At 48.0% G+C, this 20,661-nt stretch overlaps 1 protein-coding gene across 1 annotated transcript in view; it reads right to left on the bottom strand.

Moving 5' to 3' along the window:
* Positions 1-2,650: 2,650 nt before the first annotated feature.
* The window catches only part of LOC119970345 (fructose-1,6-bisphosphatase 1-like), a 30,709-nt gene continuing 12,698 nt past the window's right edge, over positions 2,651-20,661 (bottom strand). The window contains exons 5-8 of the mRNA XM_038804808.1: positions 17,519-17,659; positions 12,952-13,089; positions 12,747-12,866; positions 2,651-3,111 (exon numbers count right to left, since the gene is read on the bottom strand). Coding sequence (XP_038660736.1) covers positions 2,920-3,111; positions 12,747-12,866; positions 12,952-13,089; positions 17,519-17,659 — 591 coding nt within the window. The 3' untranslated portion in view covers positions 2,651-2,919. The remainder of the gene's footprint in view (positions 3,112-12,746; positions 12,867-12,951; positions 13,090-17,518; positions 17,660-20,661) is intronic.

Below are 20,661 nucleotides of genomic sequence, written 5' to 3'. Positions count from 1 at the left end.
GACAACACGAGGCCGATGACGCGTCTGGGGGCGGGCGGGGGGGGGGGGGGGGAACTGGCAGCCAAATTGCCACACTGCGGGGTCTGCGGGCCTGTGAGTCTGAGAGTCGGGCCTGCGATTTTGAGGATTTGGACCTGGCCAGGCAAACTTTAGTGAAATGTCCCTTCTTACCGCAGTTTGCGTTCCGAGCGGGCAGCGCTGCCTGGGGTGCAGAAATAGCAGGGTAGCCCCCCCGTGTTGGGCGCCAGCTGCACGGCACGGGCCTGAGGTACTCTCTGGTCGGGGTCCACGAGGGGGTTGCGTATCAGATGGGAAAGCGTTGAGGCTTTGGAACGCTATTTCGAGGGAGGAGGCTAGCTTTACCGTCTCTTCCAGGTCGAGGGCACCTTTCTCGAGTAGGCGCTGTCTCACGTAGTTGGACCTGACTCCAGCCACGTAGGTGTCCCGGACGGCGAGGTCCATATGTTGAGCGGCCGTAACAGCCTGGTGGTTGCAACTTCGCGCAAGGACGGTAGCCATGCTATAGAAGATGGCGATACTCCTCTCGAGCTGACTCTACCAGGTACTTGACCTTTATCTTTTACTAATTATATTTCTTCCATATATACTCTGTAAAAGATAAAGGTCAAGTACCTGGTAGAGTCAGCTCGAGAGGAGTATCGCCATCTTCTATAGCATGGCTACCGTGCTCATTGTTGTCATCCTGTACGATTTCCTCAGAGCTAGTTCGCTCAACTTCATTTTGTGTGCGTAGGTACTCCTCCAGCGATTCCCTGGGGCATTGGCAGTGAGGAGATGCCGCACGTACACCTCGTTCACTGGCCTTACGTATAGGCACTTCAGCATCGCGAGGGCGTCTGCGTAGGTGGAGGTTTCCTCAAGTTGTACAGAGATTCGATGGCTCACCCGGGCGTGGAGGAGGCTCAGCTTCTGGTCGTCGGAGAGGGAAGGCGAGGAGGAGGCAGCGAGGTAGGCCTTGAAACAGCGAAGCCAGTGCAAAAAAAAATCCCTTTCGCCTCCACAGCCTGTGGGTCGAGTTCCAGTCGGTCAGGTTTGAGGGCCGATTCCATTGTGGTGTTGCAGTCAATTAAATTGATGTGACCATCAATTTATGCGAAACAGAGAGTGGATGTAAACTGTGGCTTTAATCGACTAGAACAGTGCCTGCCTGCGATTGCTCTGCTAGTCAGAGCCACCTGCAGGACAGCTGCTCTTTATACCTCCCCTCAAGGGGCGGAGCCAGGGGGCGGAGCCTACAAAGGGCACCAACCTGATACATTCCATGTAATATCGTACAATGGTCCATAGGTGGAGCCCACAGCGTGAGACAGTGACATACATGGTGAATGGTAATGCAATACGTTCACCACACCATCCCCAACTTGGATTCACATGAATTGATAGTGCGTGGAGACTGGAATATGATGCAGGAGCCAAAATTGAACAGGTCATGACCGCGATCGCTTACCCAGTCAGGGGGAGCGAAGGCATTGGCGGGGTTAATGGTGGAAATGGGAGGAGTGGATCCTTGGAGGTTTCTGCACCCAGGGGAGCGGGAGTATTCTTTCTTCTCTTCAGTTAATAAAAGCCTATTCGCGGCTAGATTTTTTTGTGGTGGGGAAGTCGCTGTTGGCCGGGGTCAAGGGGTCGGAATATTCGGCAATTGCAACATCGGATCATGGGCCACATTGGGTGGACATGGTGTTGGAGAAGGGGATAGTGCAGAGGCCGGATGGAGATTGGATGTGGAGCTGTTGGAGGACCGAGAGCTTTGTGATAAGGTTGGAAAAGTGATTGAGGAATATGAGGGGCGGTATTCTACACTCCCGGGACTAAGTGCCCGCGCCATCGTGAACGCCGTCACGTTTCACGACAGTGCGAACAGGTCCCGGGCATGACCTATTCTGGCCCCCACAGGGGGCCAGCACGGCACTGGAGTGGTTCATGCCATTCCAGCATTCCTACGCGGTGCCAAATGGCCGCCGCGCCAACCCACGCATGCAAAGTTGTGACAGCTCAATCCTGCGCATGCGCGGGGAACTTCTTACGCGCGCTGGCCCCTCACCAACATGGCGCCGGTGTTCTGGCCGGCCGTGGAAGGAGATTCGCGCGGCGCTGTTTTTTGGGGGGGGGGGGGGAGAATCGCGTGCGGGGGTTGGGCGGCGTGGCGCGATTCACGCGACACCCCTTATAGCTGGGGTGAAAGGGTAGTGTGTTATTTTTAATCTTTTCTTGTTACAAAAATGTTTTGTTCTGTTAAAGGTTTGTTGGCTGTCCTGTGACTCAGTTCATCCACATCTCTAAACAAAAAAAGTTAGGATCTATTAAGCCAGGTTACTCAACTGAATGAGTTGTCATTACCACTGCAAAACCAGTTCTAGGAAAAGGGAACATGTTGGGCATTTTTCCCCGATTTTCCTGTCATTCCCACCTCCAAAGCTGCCTCCACTAGCTGGGAAATTCAGCCCATAGCTTGTATCTCAAAAGTTAACATGCATCCTTTTCCACTAGAATATTAAAATGTCACTGCAGCCAAATCATCTTACTGTTAATTATTTTATGAATAATTTTTAAGTTTTAGAAAGAACAAAATAGATATTTTCACCTGATCTATACAAACATGGAACAAAGTCACAAAGTAAAAGCTGGATTGAAAGAGTAACTGATCCAAGTATTTATTTAGACTGCTTCATGAATGCAAGTTGTACTGAATTTGGGCACAGATAGTTACATAAAGACAAACAAAAATGTTGATCCCAGACACACTTCATCAAGAGCTTAGTAATTATAATTACATTATCATCATCAGTATGATTTGGATTATCAAGTTGAAATGTTACATTGCACTGAAAAAAAAAGATTTGGTCCATGTATTTGGTCATAGTTGGTCACTGACATTCCATCATTACGTTGCTCTAGTTACTTGCAATTGTATTTATGTACAATGTCAATGTATTCTTGAACATCATCTTTGGATCCCATTACAATTGGTGCCCGCTGATGAATGGATTCTGGTTTCATGTCTAGTATTGTCTCCATACCCGTTGTAGCCATGCCTCCTGCTTGTTCTATAATGTAAGCCATTGGGTTGCATTCATACACCAGTCGAAGCTATAAAGAGAACATTCAGCAGTTTATTTTGACTTGTAAAAACTTCCAATATATGTTTGCTCTATTTACTCTCCTTGCATCATCAGAAATCCCACCCATACAGCTTAATGAGCACAGCAGGCATTGGTGATCACACAGTAAACATACAAACCTATTTCCAATAGAGGTCGCTGTTGAGTGGTGATCTAAAATTTCCAGCTGATTCATCCCCTCCCTAGTCCTGTGTCTCGTCGCTGCTGGATCTGAGACCAGTTAACACAGCAAAGCTCAGAAAAGGAGAAACCTGACCCTTGCTACATCATAAAGAAAATGCACTCCAAATGTATAGAAGAAAAAAATTGGAATGAGGGAAAAGGCTAAAAGCACTGCAGCTGGACAGGGCCTTGGTGAGACCACATCTGGAGTACTGTGTGCAGATTTGGTCTTATATAGGAAAGGATATACTTGCCATTACGGAGTGCAGCGCAGGTTCACCAGACTGGTTCCTGGCATGGCAGGAGAGATTAGGCTGACTGGGTCTGCATTCACTGGAGTGTAGAGGAATAAGAAGGGATCACGTATACATTTCTGACAGGCTGGACAGCTTGGATACAGGGATGTTGTTTCTTTTGGCTAGGGGGGAGGTAGGGGTCTAGAAAATAAGGTAATGGTCTCAGGATACGGGGTAGGCCATTTAGGACTGAGAGGAGGAGAAATTGCTTCACTGAGGGTGGTGGGCCTGTGGCATTCTCTACCACAGAAGGCTGTGGAGGCAAAGTCACTGAATATATTTAAGAAAGAAATAGATTTCTAGACTCTTAAAATGTGTCAAGAGGTATGGGGAGAGTGAGAGAGGGTGACGTGGAGATAGAGGGTCAGCCATGATCATAGTGAATGGCAGAGCAGGCTCAAAAGGGCTGAATGGTCTACTCTTGCTCTGATTTCTATGTTCCGAAAAACAAAAAAATGCTTTTTAAACTCCAACAATTGAAACCTGGAGAAATAAAATTCCACGTGTAAAAGCTAATTTTCTGTTCCAGGCAAGTTGTTTCACAATAATTAAGATTTAGAATGCTGTTAAAAAGTGTCTCGGGGCAGCACCCGGCGCAGTGGTGAGCACTGCTGCCTATGGTTCGGAGGACCCGGGTTTGAATCCCGGCCCTGGGTCACTGTCCGTGTGGAGTTTGCACATTCTCCCCGTGTCTGCGTGGGTTTCACCCCCACAACCCAAAAATGTGCAGGTTAGGTGGATTGGTCACACTAAATTGCCCCTTAAATTGGAAAAAAAAATTGGGTACTCTAAATTTATAAGAAAAAACCGTCTCTAGACTGAATTAGATAAACACCAAGATTGTGGGACTTTGCATCATGTACATAACCCAAGTTCAAGAACTTCATGTCGTTGAATGTTTTTGTGAGGCAGTCAAGGGGTCAATTTAAGATGCTAACAGTTGAATGTCACAACTTGGGCAGCGATCTCACAACTTTATATCAGCTTTCACCTGAATTTGCTGCATAAATAATGATGAACATCATCAGCCTCATGGTTATTTTGACAGTAAATTCTGGTCCCATAGAAATTTGAGTAGAATGAAAGCATTGATATTTTCCATTCACATATTATTTTAAAACAGAAACTAAGATACAGACATCACTGGAAGGTCAATATTTATTACCCATCCCTAATTGCCATTGAGAAGATAGTGGTGAACTACCTATTTAACAACTAAGTAGCTTACTTCAGAGGGCAGTTAAAGTCAAGCATATTGCTGAGGGTGTGGAATCACATACATCGCAGACTATCAGGCTGGTAGTTTTCCTTACCTAAAAGGACATTAGTGAACGAGATGGGTTTTTAATGTCAATCCGGTAGTTACACAATCACCATTATCTTTTTTTTAAAATTTAGAGTACCCAATTCGTTTTTCCCAATTAAGGGGCAATTTAGCGTGGCCAATCCACCTACCCTACCCATCTTTGGGTTGTGGGGGCGAAACCCACGCAAACACGGGGAGAATGTGCAAACTCCACACGGACAGTGACCCAGAGCCGGGATCGAACCTGGGACCTCGGCGCCGTGAGGCTGCAGGGCTAACCCACTGCGCCACCATGCTGCCCTATAATCACCATTATCAATACTAGTTTTAATGCTAGATTTATTTAATTAACTAAATTTTAACTCCTCAGTTACCATGGTGGGATTTCCCCATATGGCTCCAGTTCATTATCCAGGCCTCCAAATTACTATTCCAATAGCATAACAATTCTGCTACAGCCCCAAGCAATCTAGGTATGATGTTCAGAACATAAAGATCAGGGGCTGGATTCTCCATCCCGCTGCACCACATTTCTATTTCAGTACGCAGGCGGGATGCTCCTTACGCCGGCCGGTCAATGAACCGCTCCTCATATGACAAGCGCTCTTCATTCCAGGGATCATTCTTGTGAATGTCCTCTGGACCCTTTCCAAGGCCAGCAGATATGGGGCCCAAAACTGTTCACGATACTCCAAATGCAGTCTGACCAGAGCCTTATACTACTACTAATAATAATAATAATAATAATGATCTTTTATTGACACAAGTAAGAAGTTACTGTGAAAAGCCCCGAGTCGCCACATTCTGGTGTCTGTTCAGGTAAGCTCATACGGGAATTGAATCCGCGCTGCTGGCCGTGTTCTGCATCACAAACCAGCTGTCTAGCTCACTGAGCTAAACCAGACCATATACAGCCTCAGAAGTACATCCGTGGTCTTGTGTTCTAGCCCTCTCGACTTGAATACTAACGTTGCATTTGCCTTCCTAACTGCCGACTGAACTTGCACATTAAGCTTAAGAAAATCTTGAACTAGGACTCATAAGTCCCTTTGCACTTCTGATTTCCTAAGCCATTGCCCATTTAGAAAATAGTCTATGCCTCCATTCTTCCTACCAAAGTGCATAACCTCACAGTTTTCCAAATTTTATTCCAACTGCCACTTCTTTGCCCACTCTCCTAGACTGCCCAAGTCCTTCTGCAGCCCCGCTTCTTCAATACTGTACTACCCATCACTCTTTGTATATTTGTATCATCTGCAAATTTAGCAACAGTGCCCTCAGTTCCTACTTCCAGATTGTTAATGTATAACTTGTGAAAAGTTGTGGTCCCAACACCAATCCCTGAGGAACACCACCAGTCACCAACTACCGTTCTGAAAAAGACGTCTCTATCCCCACTCTCTCCCCATGCCAGTATCTTGCCCTCAACACCAGTGTCTCTTGGCTTATTTAACATCCTCGTATATGGCACCTTGTCAAAGGCCTTCTGGAAATCTAAACAGATCACGTCCACTGGTTTTCCTTTGTCTAACTTCCTTGTTAGCTCCTCAAAGAACTCTAACAGATTTGTCAGACATCCCCTTGACAAAGCCATGCTGACTCAATCCTATTTTATCATTCACTTCCCAGTGCTCTCCAATCTCATCTTTAATACTGGACTCCAATATCCTACCAATGTCCAAAGTCAGGCTAACTGGCCTATAATTTCCCGTCTTCTGCTTCCCTCCCTTCTTAAACAGGGGTGTTACATTAGCCATTTTCCAGTCCTCTGGGACCCTCCCTGGCTCCAGTGATTCCGGAATGATCACCACCAATATCTCCACAATCTCCTCAGCTATCTCCTTTAGAACCCCGGCAGCATGGGGTGTAGGGTGAGAGGTCCTTCTGTGGGGGTAGAGGGGGCGCTGGATCCGGCGGGTGCCAGATCCCGGAGGGATACCGTGTCCTGACGGCCGTCAGTGAACTCGACGAATGCGTACTGGGGGTTGGAGTGGAGCAGGCGCACCTTTTCAACAAGGGGGTCAGTTTTGTGCGCCCTGACGTGTTTCCTCAGAAGTACGGGGCCCGGCGTCCTCAGCCATGCCGGAAGTGAGACCCCCGTGGTAGTGCCCCTGGAGAAAATGAAGAGCCTCTCATGAAGGGTCTGATTGGTCGCAGTGCACAAAAAGGGACCTAATAGCGTGGAGCGTGTCTGGGAGGACTTCCTGCCACTGGGAGACTTGGAGCTTTCTAGACCGGATGGTCAGTAGGACGGTCTTCCAGACCATCGCGTTCTCCCTTTCCACCTGCCCGTTCCCCTGGGGTTGTAGCTGGTAGTCCTGCTCGAGGCGATGCCCTTGTCAAGTAGGTACTGACGCAGCTCGTCGTTCATGAAGGACGAACCCCAGTCACTGTGTACGTAGCTGGGGAAACCAAACAGGGTGAAGATGCTATGCAGGGCCCTAATGACTGTGTGGGAGGTCATGTCTGGGCACGGGATAGCGAATGGGAAACGGGAGAACTCGTCTACGGCGTTTAAAAAGTAAACGTTCTTGTTAGTTGAGGGGAGTGGCCCTTTGAAATCAATCGCGAGGCGTTCAAAGGGCCTAGAATCCTTGACCAGGTGGGCCCTGTCTGGTCTATAAACGTGCGGTTTGCACTCCGCACAGATCGGGCAGTCCCTGGTGACCGCTTTTACCTCCTCGTTGGAGAAAGGCAGGTTTCGGGCCCTGATGTAGTGGGCAAGCCGGGTGACCCCTGGGTGGCAGAGGTCATTGTGGATGACTTTTAATCGGTCGAGCTGTGCACTGGCGCATGTCCCGCAGGATAGGGCATCCGGAGGCTCGTTGAGCTTCCCGGGTCGATATTTAATATTTTAATTGTAGGTGGAGAGTTCGATCCTCCACCTCAGAATTTTGTCGTTTTTAAATTTTGCCCCTTTGCGAGTTCTCAAACATGAAGGCAACCGATCTTTGGTTGGTGAGGAGGGTGAATCTCCTACCTGTGAGGTAGTGCCTCCAGTGACGGATAGCCTCCACACTGGCTTGTGCTTCTTTCTCGACTGAAGAGTGTCGAAGTTCTGAAGCGGAGAGGGTACGGGAGAAAAATGCGACTGGTCGCCCTGCCTGATTTAACGTGGCTGCTAGAGCTACCTCTGAGGCGTCGCTCTCTACCTGAAATGGAGTGGATTCATCCACCGCCCGCATGACCGTTTTGGCGTAGTCCTCCTTGATGCCGTCGAAGGCCTGGCGTGCCTCGACAGGGGAAATCGTGTGGACCTAAAGAGTGGGCGGGCTTTGTCCGCATATTGAGGGACCCACTGGGCGTAGTAGGAAAAGAAGCCCAAGCACCGTTTGAGGGCCTTGGGGCAATGGGAGAGGGGGCGCATACGGTCCTGGTCTGGGCCCAGGACTCAGTTTTCCATGACATAGCCGAGGATGGCTAGTCTGGTTGTGCGGAAAACGCATTTCTCCTTGCCCGCAGCCCGTACTGGTCCACCATTTGGTCCATTGCTCGTTGGAACACCGAGACCCCATTAGTGACGCCGAAGGGAACCCGGAGGAAATGGAAGAGGCGGCCATCGGCCTCGAATGCCGTGTAGTGGCGGTCCTCCAGGCGGATTGGGAGCTGGTGGTATGCAGACTTCAGATCCACCGTGGAAAAGAGCCGGTACTGGGCGATCTGGTTTACCATGTCTGCAATCCTGGGGAGGGGATACGCGTCGATGAGCGTAAATCTATTTATGATCTGACTGTAGTCGACCACAATACGGAATTTCCCCCCGGTCTTAACGACCACCACCTGAGCTCTCCAGGGACTATTGCTGGCCTCTATAATCCCCTCACTGAGTAGCCTTCGGACCTCTCCTCTGACAAATACCCTATCCTGCAGGCTATACCGCCTGCTACGAGTGGCTATGGGTTTACAGTCCTTAGTGAGATTGGCAAAGAGAGGAGGGGGGGGGATTCGCAGCGCAGTGAGGCTGCAGATCGTGAGTGGGGGCAGGGGCCCTCCGAAGCTGAGGGTGAGGCTCTTGAGGTTACATTGGAAGTCTAGACCTAATAAGAGTGGCATGCAGAGTTCGGGCAAAACGTAGAGTTTGAATTTTGAGTAGCTAGCGCCTCGGATTGTGAGTGTCGCGGCGGTGCGCCCCTGGAACTGGACCGAATGGGAGCCTGAAGCGAGCGAGATAGTTTGCTGCACAGGGAAAACGGGCAGCGAACAGCGTCTTACCAGGTCTGGATGTATGAAGCTCTCCGTGCTCCTGGAGTCGAAGAGGCATGGCGTTCTGTACCCGTTGATATGGACCTCTGCCATTGAGTTTCGTAGATTCTTTGGTCGTGATTGGTCCAGGGTGACCGCGCTGAGTTGTGGGTAATCGGCGGCTCAATCAGCTGTGCTGGGTTGGCCCCGTGATGACTGCCCTCCGAGTTCATATTCGTATTCTTCCGCTGAGTTGTCCGAGCGCGGAGATGCCGATCGGGCCCGTGGACCGCACGTGGCGGGCGGCGAGGAAGATGGCGGCCCCCATGAGTCGCACGTGGCAGGCTGCGTGGTGGAGGTTTTCCAAGATGGCGGCCCCCATGGATCGCACGTGGCTGGAGTGGGCGGAGTCGGGGCATAGGCCACAGCGTTTCAGGCCCCGCGGGCCTGCGAGTGAGGGGAGCGATTACTTCGAGTAGCTGGGGAGTTGGAAGCAGGGGCCCTTTTAGCGAGGCACACTCTTGCGTAATGGCCTTTTTGCCCGCAGCTGCTGCAGGTCGCGTTGCGGGCCGGGCAGTGCTGCCGCAGATGCTGGTTCTGGCCGCAGAAATGGCAGGCTGGAGCAGCATAGTGGCTGGCTGGAGCAGCATAGTGGCTGGCTGGAGCAGCATAGTGGCTGGGCGGCCGCATAGCATAGGCCTGGGGGAGTCGCTGGTCGGGGGCCCATGATTGGGTTGCGGGGTCCGCGGGGAACGAGTTAAGGCTGTGGAAGGAGACCTCCATCGTGGTAGCAGCTTCCACAGTCGTTTCTAAGTCCTGGGCCCCCTTTTCCAGCAGTCGTTGGCGCACATAGTTCGACCTGAGGCCCGCTACAAAAACATCGTGACAGCAAGTTCCCTGTGTTCAGCCGCGGTAACCGCTTGATAATTAGTCATTGGACAAATTATTGAGTTCCCTTAGAAATTCGGCGAGTGATTCTGAAGGCCGCTGGCGGCGAGTCGGGAACACATGGCGAGCGTAAACTTCATTAATACGCCTTACATAAATTTTTATCGAGAACTGCTAGCGCCGCAGTATATTAACTGGCCGAGTCTAGTTGCGTAGAGATTCTGTGGCTCACCCTCGCGTGCAGTAGACTTAGCTTCTGATCCTCTATCGTTTCGGCTGTGCTCGCTTCTGCCAGGTAGGCCTTGAAGCACCGCATCCAGTGGGAGAAGATTTCTTTAGCCTCTGCATCCTGCGGGTCGAGTTCCAGGCGTCCAGGCTTGAGGGCCAATTCCATAATCGATCTTTACTGTTCTTAAGTCGATTAAATTGATGGAACCATCAATTCACCAGACTCGTGTTTCCGATATGAATCTAGGCTTTAATCGACTTACTTCAGAGCCAGCCTGTTACCCGGTGATGAACTCTTAGTGAACTCAGGCTGACTCTGGACAAGGGTATTTATACAGCAGCACTAGGGGGAGGAGTCGTGGGCGGAGCCAAGGGTGGAGCCCAGTACAGGTTCCTGAGTACTCCCAGAGCTACTTCCCCTAGTGGTAGGATAGCGCTACTGCGCTTACAAAGTATATATATTACATTCACCACATATATATTGAAAAAAAACTCTTGCCATCTTCTTTCATATTACAAGGTAGCAAACACTCATATTTGATCTTCTCCACCTTTTGTTTATTTAGTCGTCTTCTGCTTGCTTTTAAAGGCTTCCCAATCCTCTGGTTGCCCACTAACCCTCGCCACCTTGTATGCTTTTTTCTTTTGCTTTTATGCTGTCCTTGACTTCCCTTGTCAGCCATGGTTGCCTCGTCCGCCCCTTAGCATGTTTCCTCCTTCTTGGGATGAATTTCTGTTGTGCCTCCCGAATAGCCCCCCCAAAACTCCTGCCATTGCTGTTTCACTGTCTTCCCTGCTAGGCTCTCTTTCCAATCAACTCTGGCCAGCTCCTCCCTCATGTCTTTGTAGTTACCTTTATTCAATTGTAATACTGTTACATCCAATTCCAGCTTCTCCCTCTCAAACAGCAGGGTAAATTCTATCATATTGCGGTCGCTATCCCCTATGGTTCCTTCACCTCAAGTTCCCTAATCAGGGCAGCACGGTGGCGCTGTGGGTAGCACTGCTGCCTCACGGCGCCGAGGTCCCAGGTTCAATCCCAGCTTTGGGTCACTGTTCGTGTGGAGTTTGCACATTCTCCCCGTGTTTGCGTGGATTTCGATCCCATAACCCAAAGTTATGCAGGGTAGGTGGACTGGCCGCACTAAATTGCCCTTTAATTGGAAAAAAATGAATTGGACACTGTAAATTTATTTTTAAAAAGTTTCCTAATCAGGTCTGCCTCATTTATCATCACCAAAACCAGAATTGCTTGTTCCCTAGTGGACTCTACCACAAGCTGCTCAAAAAAACATCTCTTAGACATTCCACAAATTCCTTTTCTTGGGATCCGCTACCAACCTGATTTTCCAAGTCCACCTGCATATGAAGTCCCCTATGATTATTGTATTACCTTTCTTATATGCCTTTTCTATCTCCCGATTTATTTTCTGGCCCACATCCTGCCTACTGCGAGGGGGCCTGTACATAACTCCCATCAGGGTCTTTTTTCTTTGCAATTCCTCAACTCTACCCACACAGACTCTATGTCTTCCGATCCTAAATCAGTTCTTGCTATCGATTAGATTTTGTTCCTTACTAACAATGCAAACCCCGCCCCCCCCCCGCCCATCTGCCTGTCCTTCCGATAGACCTCCTATCCTTGGATATTTAGATCCCAGCCCTGATCCCCTTGCAGCCACATCTCTGTGATGCCAACACCGTACCGGTTAATTTCAATGTGTGCAACGAGCTCGTTTACCTTGTTCCATATACTGTGCACATTTAGGTACAACACCCTCAGTCCTGCAATGATCACCCCCACCATCTCATATTTGTCCCCTTTTTTGCTCTGCCTGAAGTTAGATTCCTGCCACATTCTCTACTCTCTTGTATTACGTGTTCTGGAAACTTTACTAATCTCTCCTGAGCTCTCGGCCCTTTAACAATTTAAAGTCCTCGTCATTAACCTGCCGTTCTACCTTCTCCTTTTCCTTGTATTTTCTAATTCTCCATGCAACAGAACCCATCCCCCCACTATTTCTCATTCAGCTGAGGCTCAGCAATGGATGGATGGGGGTAAGGCTGGGTCACCCCAATGCCTGAATATTGTGGGCTGGGACATTTAGTGTCAAGGGTGTTGCCCATGTCTACGGACGGGGGGGCGGCCATGATGTCTGTGGGTGAGTGGGGGAACCCTCAATTTAAGTTTGTGATCTGGGCACAGTATAAAAAGGGCGATCCGATCTCCAAGGTGCTGGTCTTGCTGACGTCTTTAGTTCTCCACTCCCCAAACTTGTGAAGTGTTGGATTATTCATTGAGAATCCCCCCAAAGAGATTACTAAATGTGGGTGAATAGCGATCTGGATCTGACTTCCCAAAAACTCAGCGCGAATCACCCTGCGAAGCCCATATAAAATGACAAATCACTTTTTGGGAGAATCGCACCCGACAATTAACTTCTTAGATCGCAAGCAGACTTGTACAGAAGGTGGTAATGATTCATCGTTTGCAAGTGGGCCTTCAGCATTCTGTAGGATAATTTTGTTTTTTTTTCTTACCTTTCCTTTAGGACTTTTTGAATTTGCTGGGTACAGGAAGATTCCTCCATACATCAGAGTCCTGTGCACATCCGCAACCATAGAACCAATATATCTCGCACCATAGGGAGAGCTACCATCCTATGGGTTAAAGACAGATAAAGTGATTTCTTGAACAATGAGTCTGTTGAGTTTCTGTAAATGAAGGTGATATTCTTGACCATACCTCAGGGTATTTCTTCTTCGCCAGGTACTCTGCGACTGGAGTGTCAAAGAACTTTGCATAGCCTTCATTAATACTGTAAATATTCCCCTTCTTTTTCATTGTCACATTCCTGTTCACCAAAACAAATTCCCCAATAGCCTAATGACACAAATTATTGAAGTCAGTACAAGTGATAAACAAACATTTCAAAGCTAAGGATGTACTGACACTTTAAAATTTAGAAATACTTCATTGCAAATCCTTTATACTCCACATTATTCGCGAAATTATGCTGGACTTTGACAACATTTTAATTCCGACAGCTGACAATGACAGATGGCAGATTTGGATTTATATATTTTGTTCACAGAATTTTTGGCGTCATGTCCTGGAGTTTTCAAGGTAGGCTAAACCTAAACAATTAGTTTGTCTGCACATCACAGAATGGCAGAGGAGACAATCATAACATCTCAGCCTGTGGATTTTTGCTCCCGCATTGGGTAGAGGGATTCAGGAATTTCCCTGCTCTCTGCCTCAAATGGTGGATATTTTGGGGTGGGGTGTGGGACAGCTTGGGGGTGGAGGAGGATGCGGGATAGAGAGCCCCAGAATGCAGAACAGAAGTGGCCACAGGGACTGCTGAGTGATGAGACAGACTGTTTAAAAGGCCCATCTCGATTCTCTGGGACTTTGTTTCAGTTGTTTTCTTCAACATTAGATCCTCTAGCTCTCACCCCTCACACACTCTCTCACCACCATCCCATCCACTGTCCATGCATGCTAATTCATGCAAACCCACATCCTCCACTTACTACGCAGTCCATTCGTTTGCGGAGTTGATGGCATGTACGTGTCGAGGTATTGTCGTCAGCTCCTGTGGTTCCGCTGTGGCGTTTATAATTCCAATGCTGTACGTGTTCTCCCAGGAGTTGAATTCTTCGTGGTCGGAAAAATTGTCTTCGGGTGCCGGAGTGTTCATTACATCAACTGTGCGGACCTTCAGGTTTCCGTGCCGTTGCATTGTTGAGTGATATTTGGCTGTGGACTGACATTGGGAGGCGAAGTGATTCATTTTTGTACACTTTCTGCATCTTTTTCCTTGAGCAGGACATTGCCCTTTTAAATGGGAGGAGCCACAATAATGACACGTCATGACATCATGCATGTGTTGCGTTCGCGCATGCGCAGTGCGGTTTTCAGTCCGGGGCCGGTATTGCGAGAAGTGCGCATGCGCGTACCGATCACTTCCGGGATCGTGTCTTTCGGGATGATGCGCATGCGCAGACGGGTCGGAGAACGGAAGAGACGGCCTGTGAGGAGAGGTCACCATCTTTATATCTGCCTCGTGGTGAGTGTTTTGCAATGAATGTCTTTCAAATAGCTCCAGTACCTGCTGCTTTTTCTGCTCCTGTAGTAAGTATTTATCTATGGTGGTTTTAAGTGTTAAATCATTTTGCAGTATTAGTGATTCTCTTAGATTTCCGTCGGCAAGACCATAGATCAGCTGATCTCTGATGAGTGAGTTTGTTAAATCACCGAAGTTGCAGCCTTGTGCTAGCAAGCGTAGATCTGTCACAAAGTGGGAGATAGTCTCCCCGTTCTTTTGGATTCTGTGACGCAGGGTGAATCTTTCAATGATCTCATTGGATTGAGATTTACAGTGTTCATCAAATTTCGCGACTATCACGTGATACTTGGTTTTATCTTCAGTATCAGCATATGTGAAAGAGTTATAGATGTCTACCGCCTGCTGATCTGAGTAAAAGTCCAATTTTTCTGTCATCGGTGGCTGCATGCAAGTCCTGAGCTGATAAATACATCTCAAACTGTTGTTTAAACATTTTCCAGTTGTAATTTAAATTACCTGTATTTCTCATTGGCCCTGGAAGTAGCGTGTGTTCCATTGTTTCAGAAGGTCGTCTGGAGTCGAGAGGCTGCAAAGTCTGGTGGCCTGCCTGTTGCTGTTGCTTTTGCTGGTAGCGCTGGTTCCTTCTGTTCAGAGAAGCCACTCCTGTACCATGTTATTCTTCTTGAAAGAATGCTCGAAGTCGTCTTTAAGTTAAAGGATGGTTTATTGTGCTCCACAATAAGTTACAGAATTGCACTTGAGAATATACTGCTCTTCAATGTTCTGCAACTAGGCCCAAAAGACTTGCAGCCCTGAGCTCAACTTCCACGTCCTGCCTCCTTAACCCTCCGGTCCAAGTGGGCGAGGGCGGGCCTTCGGCGTCCCTCTTATATGTCCCCATGCTGCCCCCTGGTGGTACTTCCATTTCCCATCAGCCCCTTCTGTACACACTCAGGCGAGGATCACTACACTACCCTTTACCAACCCACCCAGTATCCACCACACTCAGACTTAAGGCGCCATGTTAAGATGAAATAAAATAAAGTTCTGAATATCTATTATTAGCTTTATTGTGTAAAAAAAATCATGAAATCAAATTCAATAGATTTACATTCCCTCAAGTACTTAATCTCTTCTAAAAACAAGCAGTTATATTCATAACCCCAAATCAGAGACCGCTAATCCGTGAATAACCTATTGAGCTGTCAATTCAACTGTGATCTTCGGATAACGATAGGTCATGGAAAGCAGCTAAGTATTAATAATGTTATAATGAAGGGCAGCACGGTGGTGCAGTGGGTTAGCCCTGCAGCCTCACGGCGCCGAGGTCCCAGGTTCGATCCCGGCTCTGGGTCACTGTCTGTGTGGAGTTTGCACATTCTCCCCGTGTTTGCGTGGGTTTCGCCCCCACAACCCAAAAGATGTGCAGGTTAGGTGGATTAGACACCATAAATTGCTCCTTAATTGGAAAAAATGAATTGGGCACTCTAAATTTATTTTAAAAAAAATAATGTTACAATGATAGCACAAGGGTCATATCAACAAACAGCTTTTGAAACGACCAGAACAATCTTTTTCAACTATAACACACCAGCAGTTTGATCAATTTTTGAAAGGGCTAGGCATTTAAATAAATCCAGAGCTTAAGAGTTCAGCAGACCTCATCTGCTCTTCAAGAACATTTAAGACTTCTCTAAGGATTCATAACTCCCATAGACCCTTGCTGTAGTGAAAATTGGATCTGTTTGAACTTGCTGAGTCACATCCCTTTCCCTTTCCCCTATTGACAAAAATGGGATCTGTCTGAAATGGGAGTGGTACTTCTTGATCCAAGACTGTCTGCCATTTTAGAAGGTCCCTGGTGTCTCTATGGCTCTGAAAATCTGGGCTCTACAGTTCATCCCAGTGCTGCTTGAGAACAGTGACAGGGCAACAATCAGCTCCCATATCGAATTTCTTGGAGATAAATATTCAGGCTTTCATAACAAAAATTGTGCTTTTAAAGATAGCATATATGTAAATGAGAATATAATTGTTTAAAATGTATACTTTTTTTCAAATTTAAACTTTTCATTTATAAATAACATGCATATATCATGAACTGGAAACCAGTGTTATGACATGAATAAAATGGAGAGAGCCACAAGGCAGTTTTTCCTCCTTAGGCTTGCCGGCGGAGTATTGAGACTATCACCAGTAAACCTCAATGGCTGCCTCCAAAAACATGTGCGACCAAATGTTGACACCAGCGTCAAAACCGGTGCAAGGGACGTCGGCATCAATGGGCCTTCAGGCCCACTAATTCTCCTTTTCTTTTGGGGCTAGAACGGCGCCAGAGTGCTGTGTGCTGCTCCGGCATCGAAAGCCGGCCCTACATGGCCGGGACGGGTCCGCGCATGCGCGCCACGGCCGTCACGGGTCTGCGCATGCGCGCCACGGGTCTGCATATGTGTGCCATAGCCATCTCTGCGCCGGCCCCCGGGCAACATGCCGGAGCCCTACAGGGACTCGGCGTGGAGGAATATAGGCCTCCCCCGGAATGAGCGTGCCTGCCAATCGGTAGCCCCCGATCGCGGGTCGGGTCGGGCCATTGTGGAGGCTCCCCGGAGTCGGATCCCCTCGACCCCTCACCAGGACGGCCCTCGTGGCCAGAACGCCGAGGTCCCGCCCGGTGGGACCATACGTAAACCATGCCGCAGGACTAGGCGGAACACGGCCCGTCGAGCGCGGAGAATCGCTGTGGGTGCGATTGATGCTGATTCTCCGGTCACCGGAGAATCGGTGGCCCGGCGAAGAGCGACGTGGCAGGATTCTCGTGTCCCCCTGGCGATTCTCCGACCCATCGCGGGCTCGGAGAATCCTGGCCGTGGTTTTCTGGCTGCAGGCAGACTGGGGGCTCAGCAATAAATGATCTTTATAGAACTTCCCGAATATCAATATGAAAATTAAAACTTCCCTTGTAGTTCGAAAACCTTTGTTTGTACTGATTTAGGATTCTGTAAAACCTCACAGAAGAATGGCAATTGGTCAGTGATTACAAACCAATCTTTACTTCTCCTTGTTGGAATATGAAAACATTATGGACTAAATGCGATTGAATGAATTGGAGGGGGAAAAACACAATTCAGCATAAGAGTTTTGCTAGTTTACGAATCACAAGAAAATTTAACAGTCACTGTCAAAATTCATTCATAAACACTGTGGCTATTGACAATAAAAATGAACATTATGATATCTTACTGGATCCAGCATGAAGCAGTTCACTCCATTTCCTGTGGATAATACCAACATTGTGGCACTGCCGTACAAAGCATAACCAGCTGCTACGATGTTACGGCCTGACTGCAAAGCATCCTTTTCATTTGGCGGGCCACTGGAAGACTTAATATAGAAAATAATGGTGGTTATCAGATTGAATGGTTACAAAACGCTACAAGTTACAATATAAGCATTGCATGGGTGATAATTTATGTTGGTTTGGAATTTGCAGTGTTTTTAACAGCAAACTGTTGGCAGTGATGAGGAAGTTGTGGTCTGTCATTCACTGCTCTGCCACAGGCTGTGGAGCCCAAATGCCAGAGGCTGCAAACAATTGATCTGAAAAGAATGCCTTTTCTGTTCTCATATCACGGTTAAAAAACCTCGTAAAAAGTTAAGCTTTGTTTAATGAGGTGTAAATGGGTTTTTAAAATGGTGATCTAAGTAATAACTGCTGCTGGACAACTAAACTGGCACTGAAAATTTAATTTTATACTTGTGGAGTGTGGTTAAATGTACCAACCATGGGTGACATGTGGCGACACTAATCCGACACTAATCCCCATCCGACACTAAGGGCAATTTAGGACACTACGGGCAATTTAGCATGGCCAATCCACCTAACCTGCACATCTTTGGACTATGGGAGGAAACCGGAGCACCCGGAGGAAACCCACGCACACACGGGGAGAACGTGCAGACTCCGCACAGACAGTGACCCAAGCCGGGAATCGAACCTGGGACCCTGGAGCTGTGAAGCAATTGTGCTAATCACTATGCTACCGTGCATAGTGGAGGGGCACTATCACGAGTGCTGGATGGCGGGATCCTGCGAGACAGCGTACAAGGGAGCGGGCTGTAGAAACAGCCTGCGGGGGGAAAACAGCCTGCAGGAGAGCAGGCGTGCAAGAGGCCACTTTGAGGAGATGCTGTCTGCGAGGCCAGTATTAGATGTTGTGGAGCCTTAGGTTGGGTGAAATTTTTTATTTTATTTATTAATTTAGGGATGTATGCTTCGCTGGTTAGGTCAGCATTTATTGCTCACCCCTAGTTGCCCTTCAGAAGGTGGTGGTGAGTTGCCTTCTTGAACTGCTGCAGCCCTTGAGGTGTAGGTGCAACCACTGTGCTGTTAGGGAGGGAGTTCCAAGATGTTGCCCCAGCAACAGTGAAGGAACAGCGATATATTTCCAAGTCAGGATGGTGAGTGACTTAGAGCGGAACCTCCAGGTGGTGGGGTTCCCAGGTATCTGCCGCTCTTTTCCTTATAAATGGTAGTGGTTGTGGGATTGGAAGCTGCTATCTAAGGAACCTCGGTGTGTTACTGCAGTGAGTCTTGTGGATGTTACTCATGGCTGCCACTGTTCGTCGGTAGTGGAGGGTTTGAATGTTTGTGGTAGGAGGAGCAATCAAGTGGGCGGATGGTGTTGAGCTTCTCGAGTGTTGTTGGAGCTGCATCCGTCCAGGCAAGTGTAGAATATTCCATTACACTCCTGACTTGTGCCCTGTAGATGGTGGACAGGCGCTTTTTTTTGGGGGGGGGGGGCACTTTATTATCTGAGAAGTTGCGAATGGTGCTGAACTTGTGCAGTCATCCACAAACAATGGTAGTTGGACATGCTTACTGCCATCTGTGGAAGATCGAGTGTGTTGTGAAGACTGAGAGAGAAGTTGAGGGAGAGTATGTTGAGGGCAGTGAGTAAAAAAAAAGAGAGTGAAGATGTGTGTGAGAGAGTGAGTGTGGATGTATGTATGAGAGAGAGAGAGAGAGAGAGAGAGAGAGAGAGAGAGAGAGAGAGAGAGAGAGAGAGAGAGAGAGAGAGAGAGAGAGAGAGAGAGAGAGCGAGAGAGGATATGTGAGAGAGAGAGAGAGAGAGAGAGAGAGAGAGAGAGAGAGAGAGAGTGAGAGTGTGGATGTATGTGTGAGAAGATCAAGTGTGGTGTGAGTGAGCATATGTTGGGGAGACTGAGAGAGAAGTTGACGGAGCGTGTGTTGAGGGCAGTGAGAAAAGTGCGAGTGTGTGAGAGAGTGTGGATGTATGTGTGAGTGAGAAGAGTGGATGGATGTGGTGGGAGAGAGAGAGTGGATGGATGTGGTGTGAGAGAGGATGGATGTGGTATGAGAGAGAGTGGATGTGGTGTGAGAGGGTGTGGATGTGGTGAGAGAGTGAATATGAGTGAGAGTGTGAGTGAGAGTGAGAGTGTGTGTATGTGGGGTTGAGGATCAGACCGAGTGGTGAGAGTGAGACTCTTGAGCTTGTGATGGTGAGTGTTAGTGTGCCTTATGTCAAATGTCAGGTTGCTCACTCACTCTCAATCCCAAACACCCCAACGCATACACACTTCCCCGACCACATACACTTTTATTATTTAGACTTTTTCTTAAACTTTGCATCGCCTTACTTTTGCTCAGAAAAAATTTAGTTCCTTAAAACCCCAATTTCTTTTTTGAATATCAGTTTATTATTTGGGCAAACCTTATTTTTGTGAAATTTGTAAATTGGCTCTCGAGTGATAATAATAATAATAATAACAACAACAACAATAGCAGCTTATTGTCACAAGTAGGCTTCAATGACGTTACTGTGAAAAGCCCCTAGTCACATTCCAGCGCCTTTCGGAGGCTGGTTGGGGGAATTGAACCCGAGCTGCTTGCCTTGTTCTGCCTTACAAGTCAGCTGTTTAGCCCACTGTGCTAAACCAGCCCCTATTTATGCAAATGTGGCCCCCTGAGTTAAAAGGTTGGAGAAGCCTGCACTAGGTCATCAGGAGAACTCACAATGAGTTTTGAATATTGCAGAGCTAGTTGTTTGGCAAAATGAAAAATGAAATATATCATCCACAAGAGCATAAGAAAGCAAGAAGGGCCTTTGTCATATTGATTAAAATATGAAGAATGAAATAAAACAGAAGACTGACTGAACAACATTTCCTGAGAATTTATATCGCCTGCAGTACATTAAGGGGGCAGCACGGTAGCATTATGGATAGCACAATTGCATCACAGCTCCAGGGTCCCAGGTTCGATTCCGGCTTGGGTCACTGCCTGTGCGGAGTCTACACATCCTCCCCGTGTCTGCGTGGGTTTCCTCCGGGTGCTCCGGTGTCCTCCCACAGTCCAAAGATGT

This window comes from Scyliorhinus canicula, chromosome 8 (assembly GCF_902713615.1).
Source record: "Scyliorhinus canicula chromosome 8, sScyCan1.1, whole genome shotgun sequence".
Lineage (NCBI taxonomy): Eukaryota > Metazoa > Chordata > Chondrichthyes > Carcharhiniformes > Scyliorhinidae > Scyliorhinus > Scyliorhinus canicula.
Note: the sequence above shows the minus strand (reverse complement) of the source record. Positions and strands in the feature narration are given on the sequence as shown.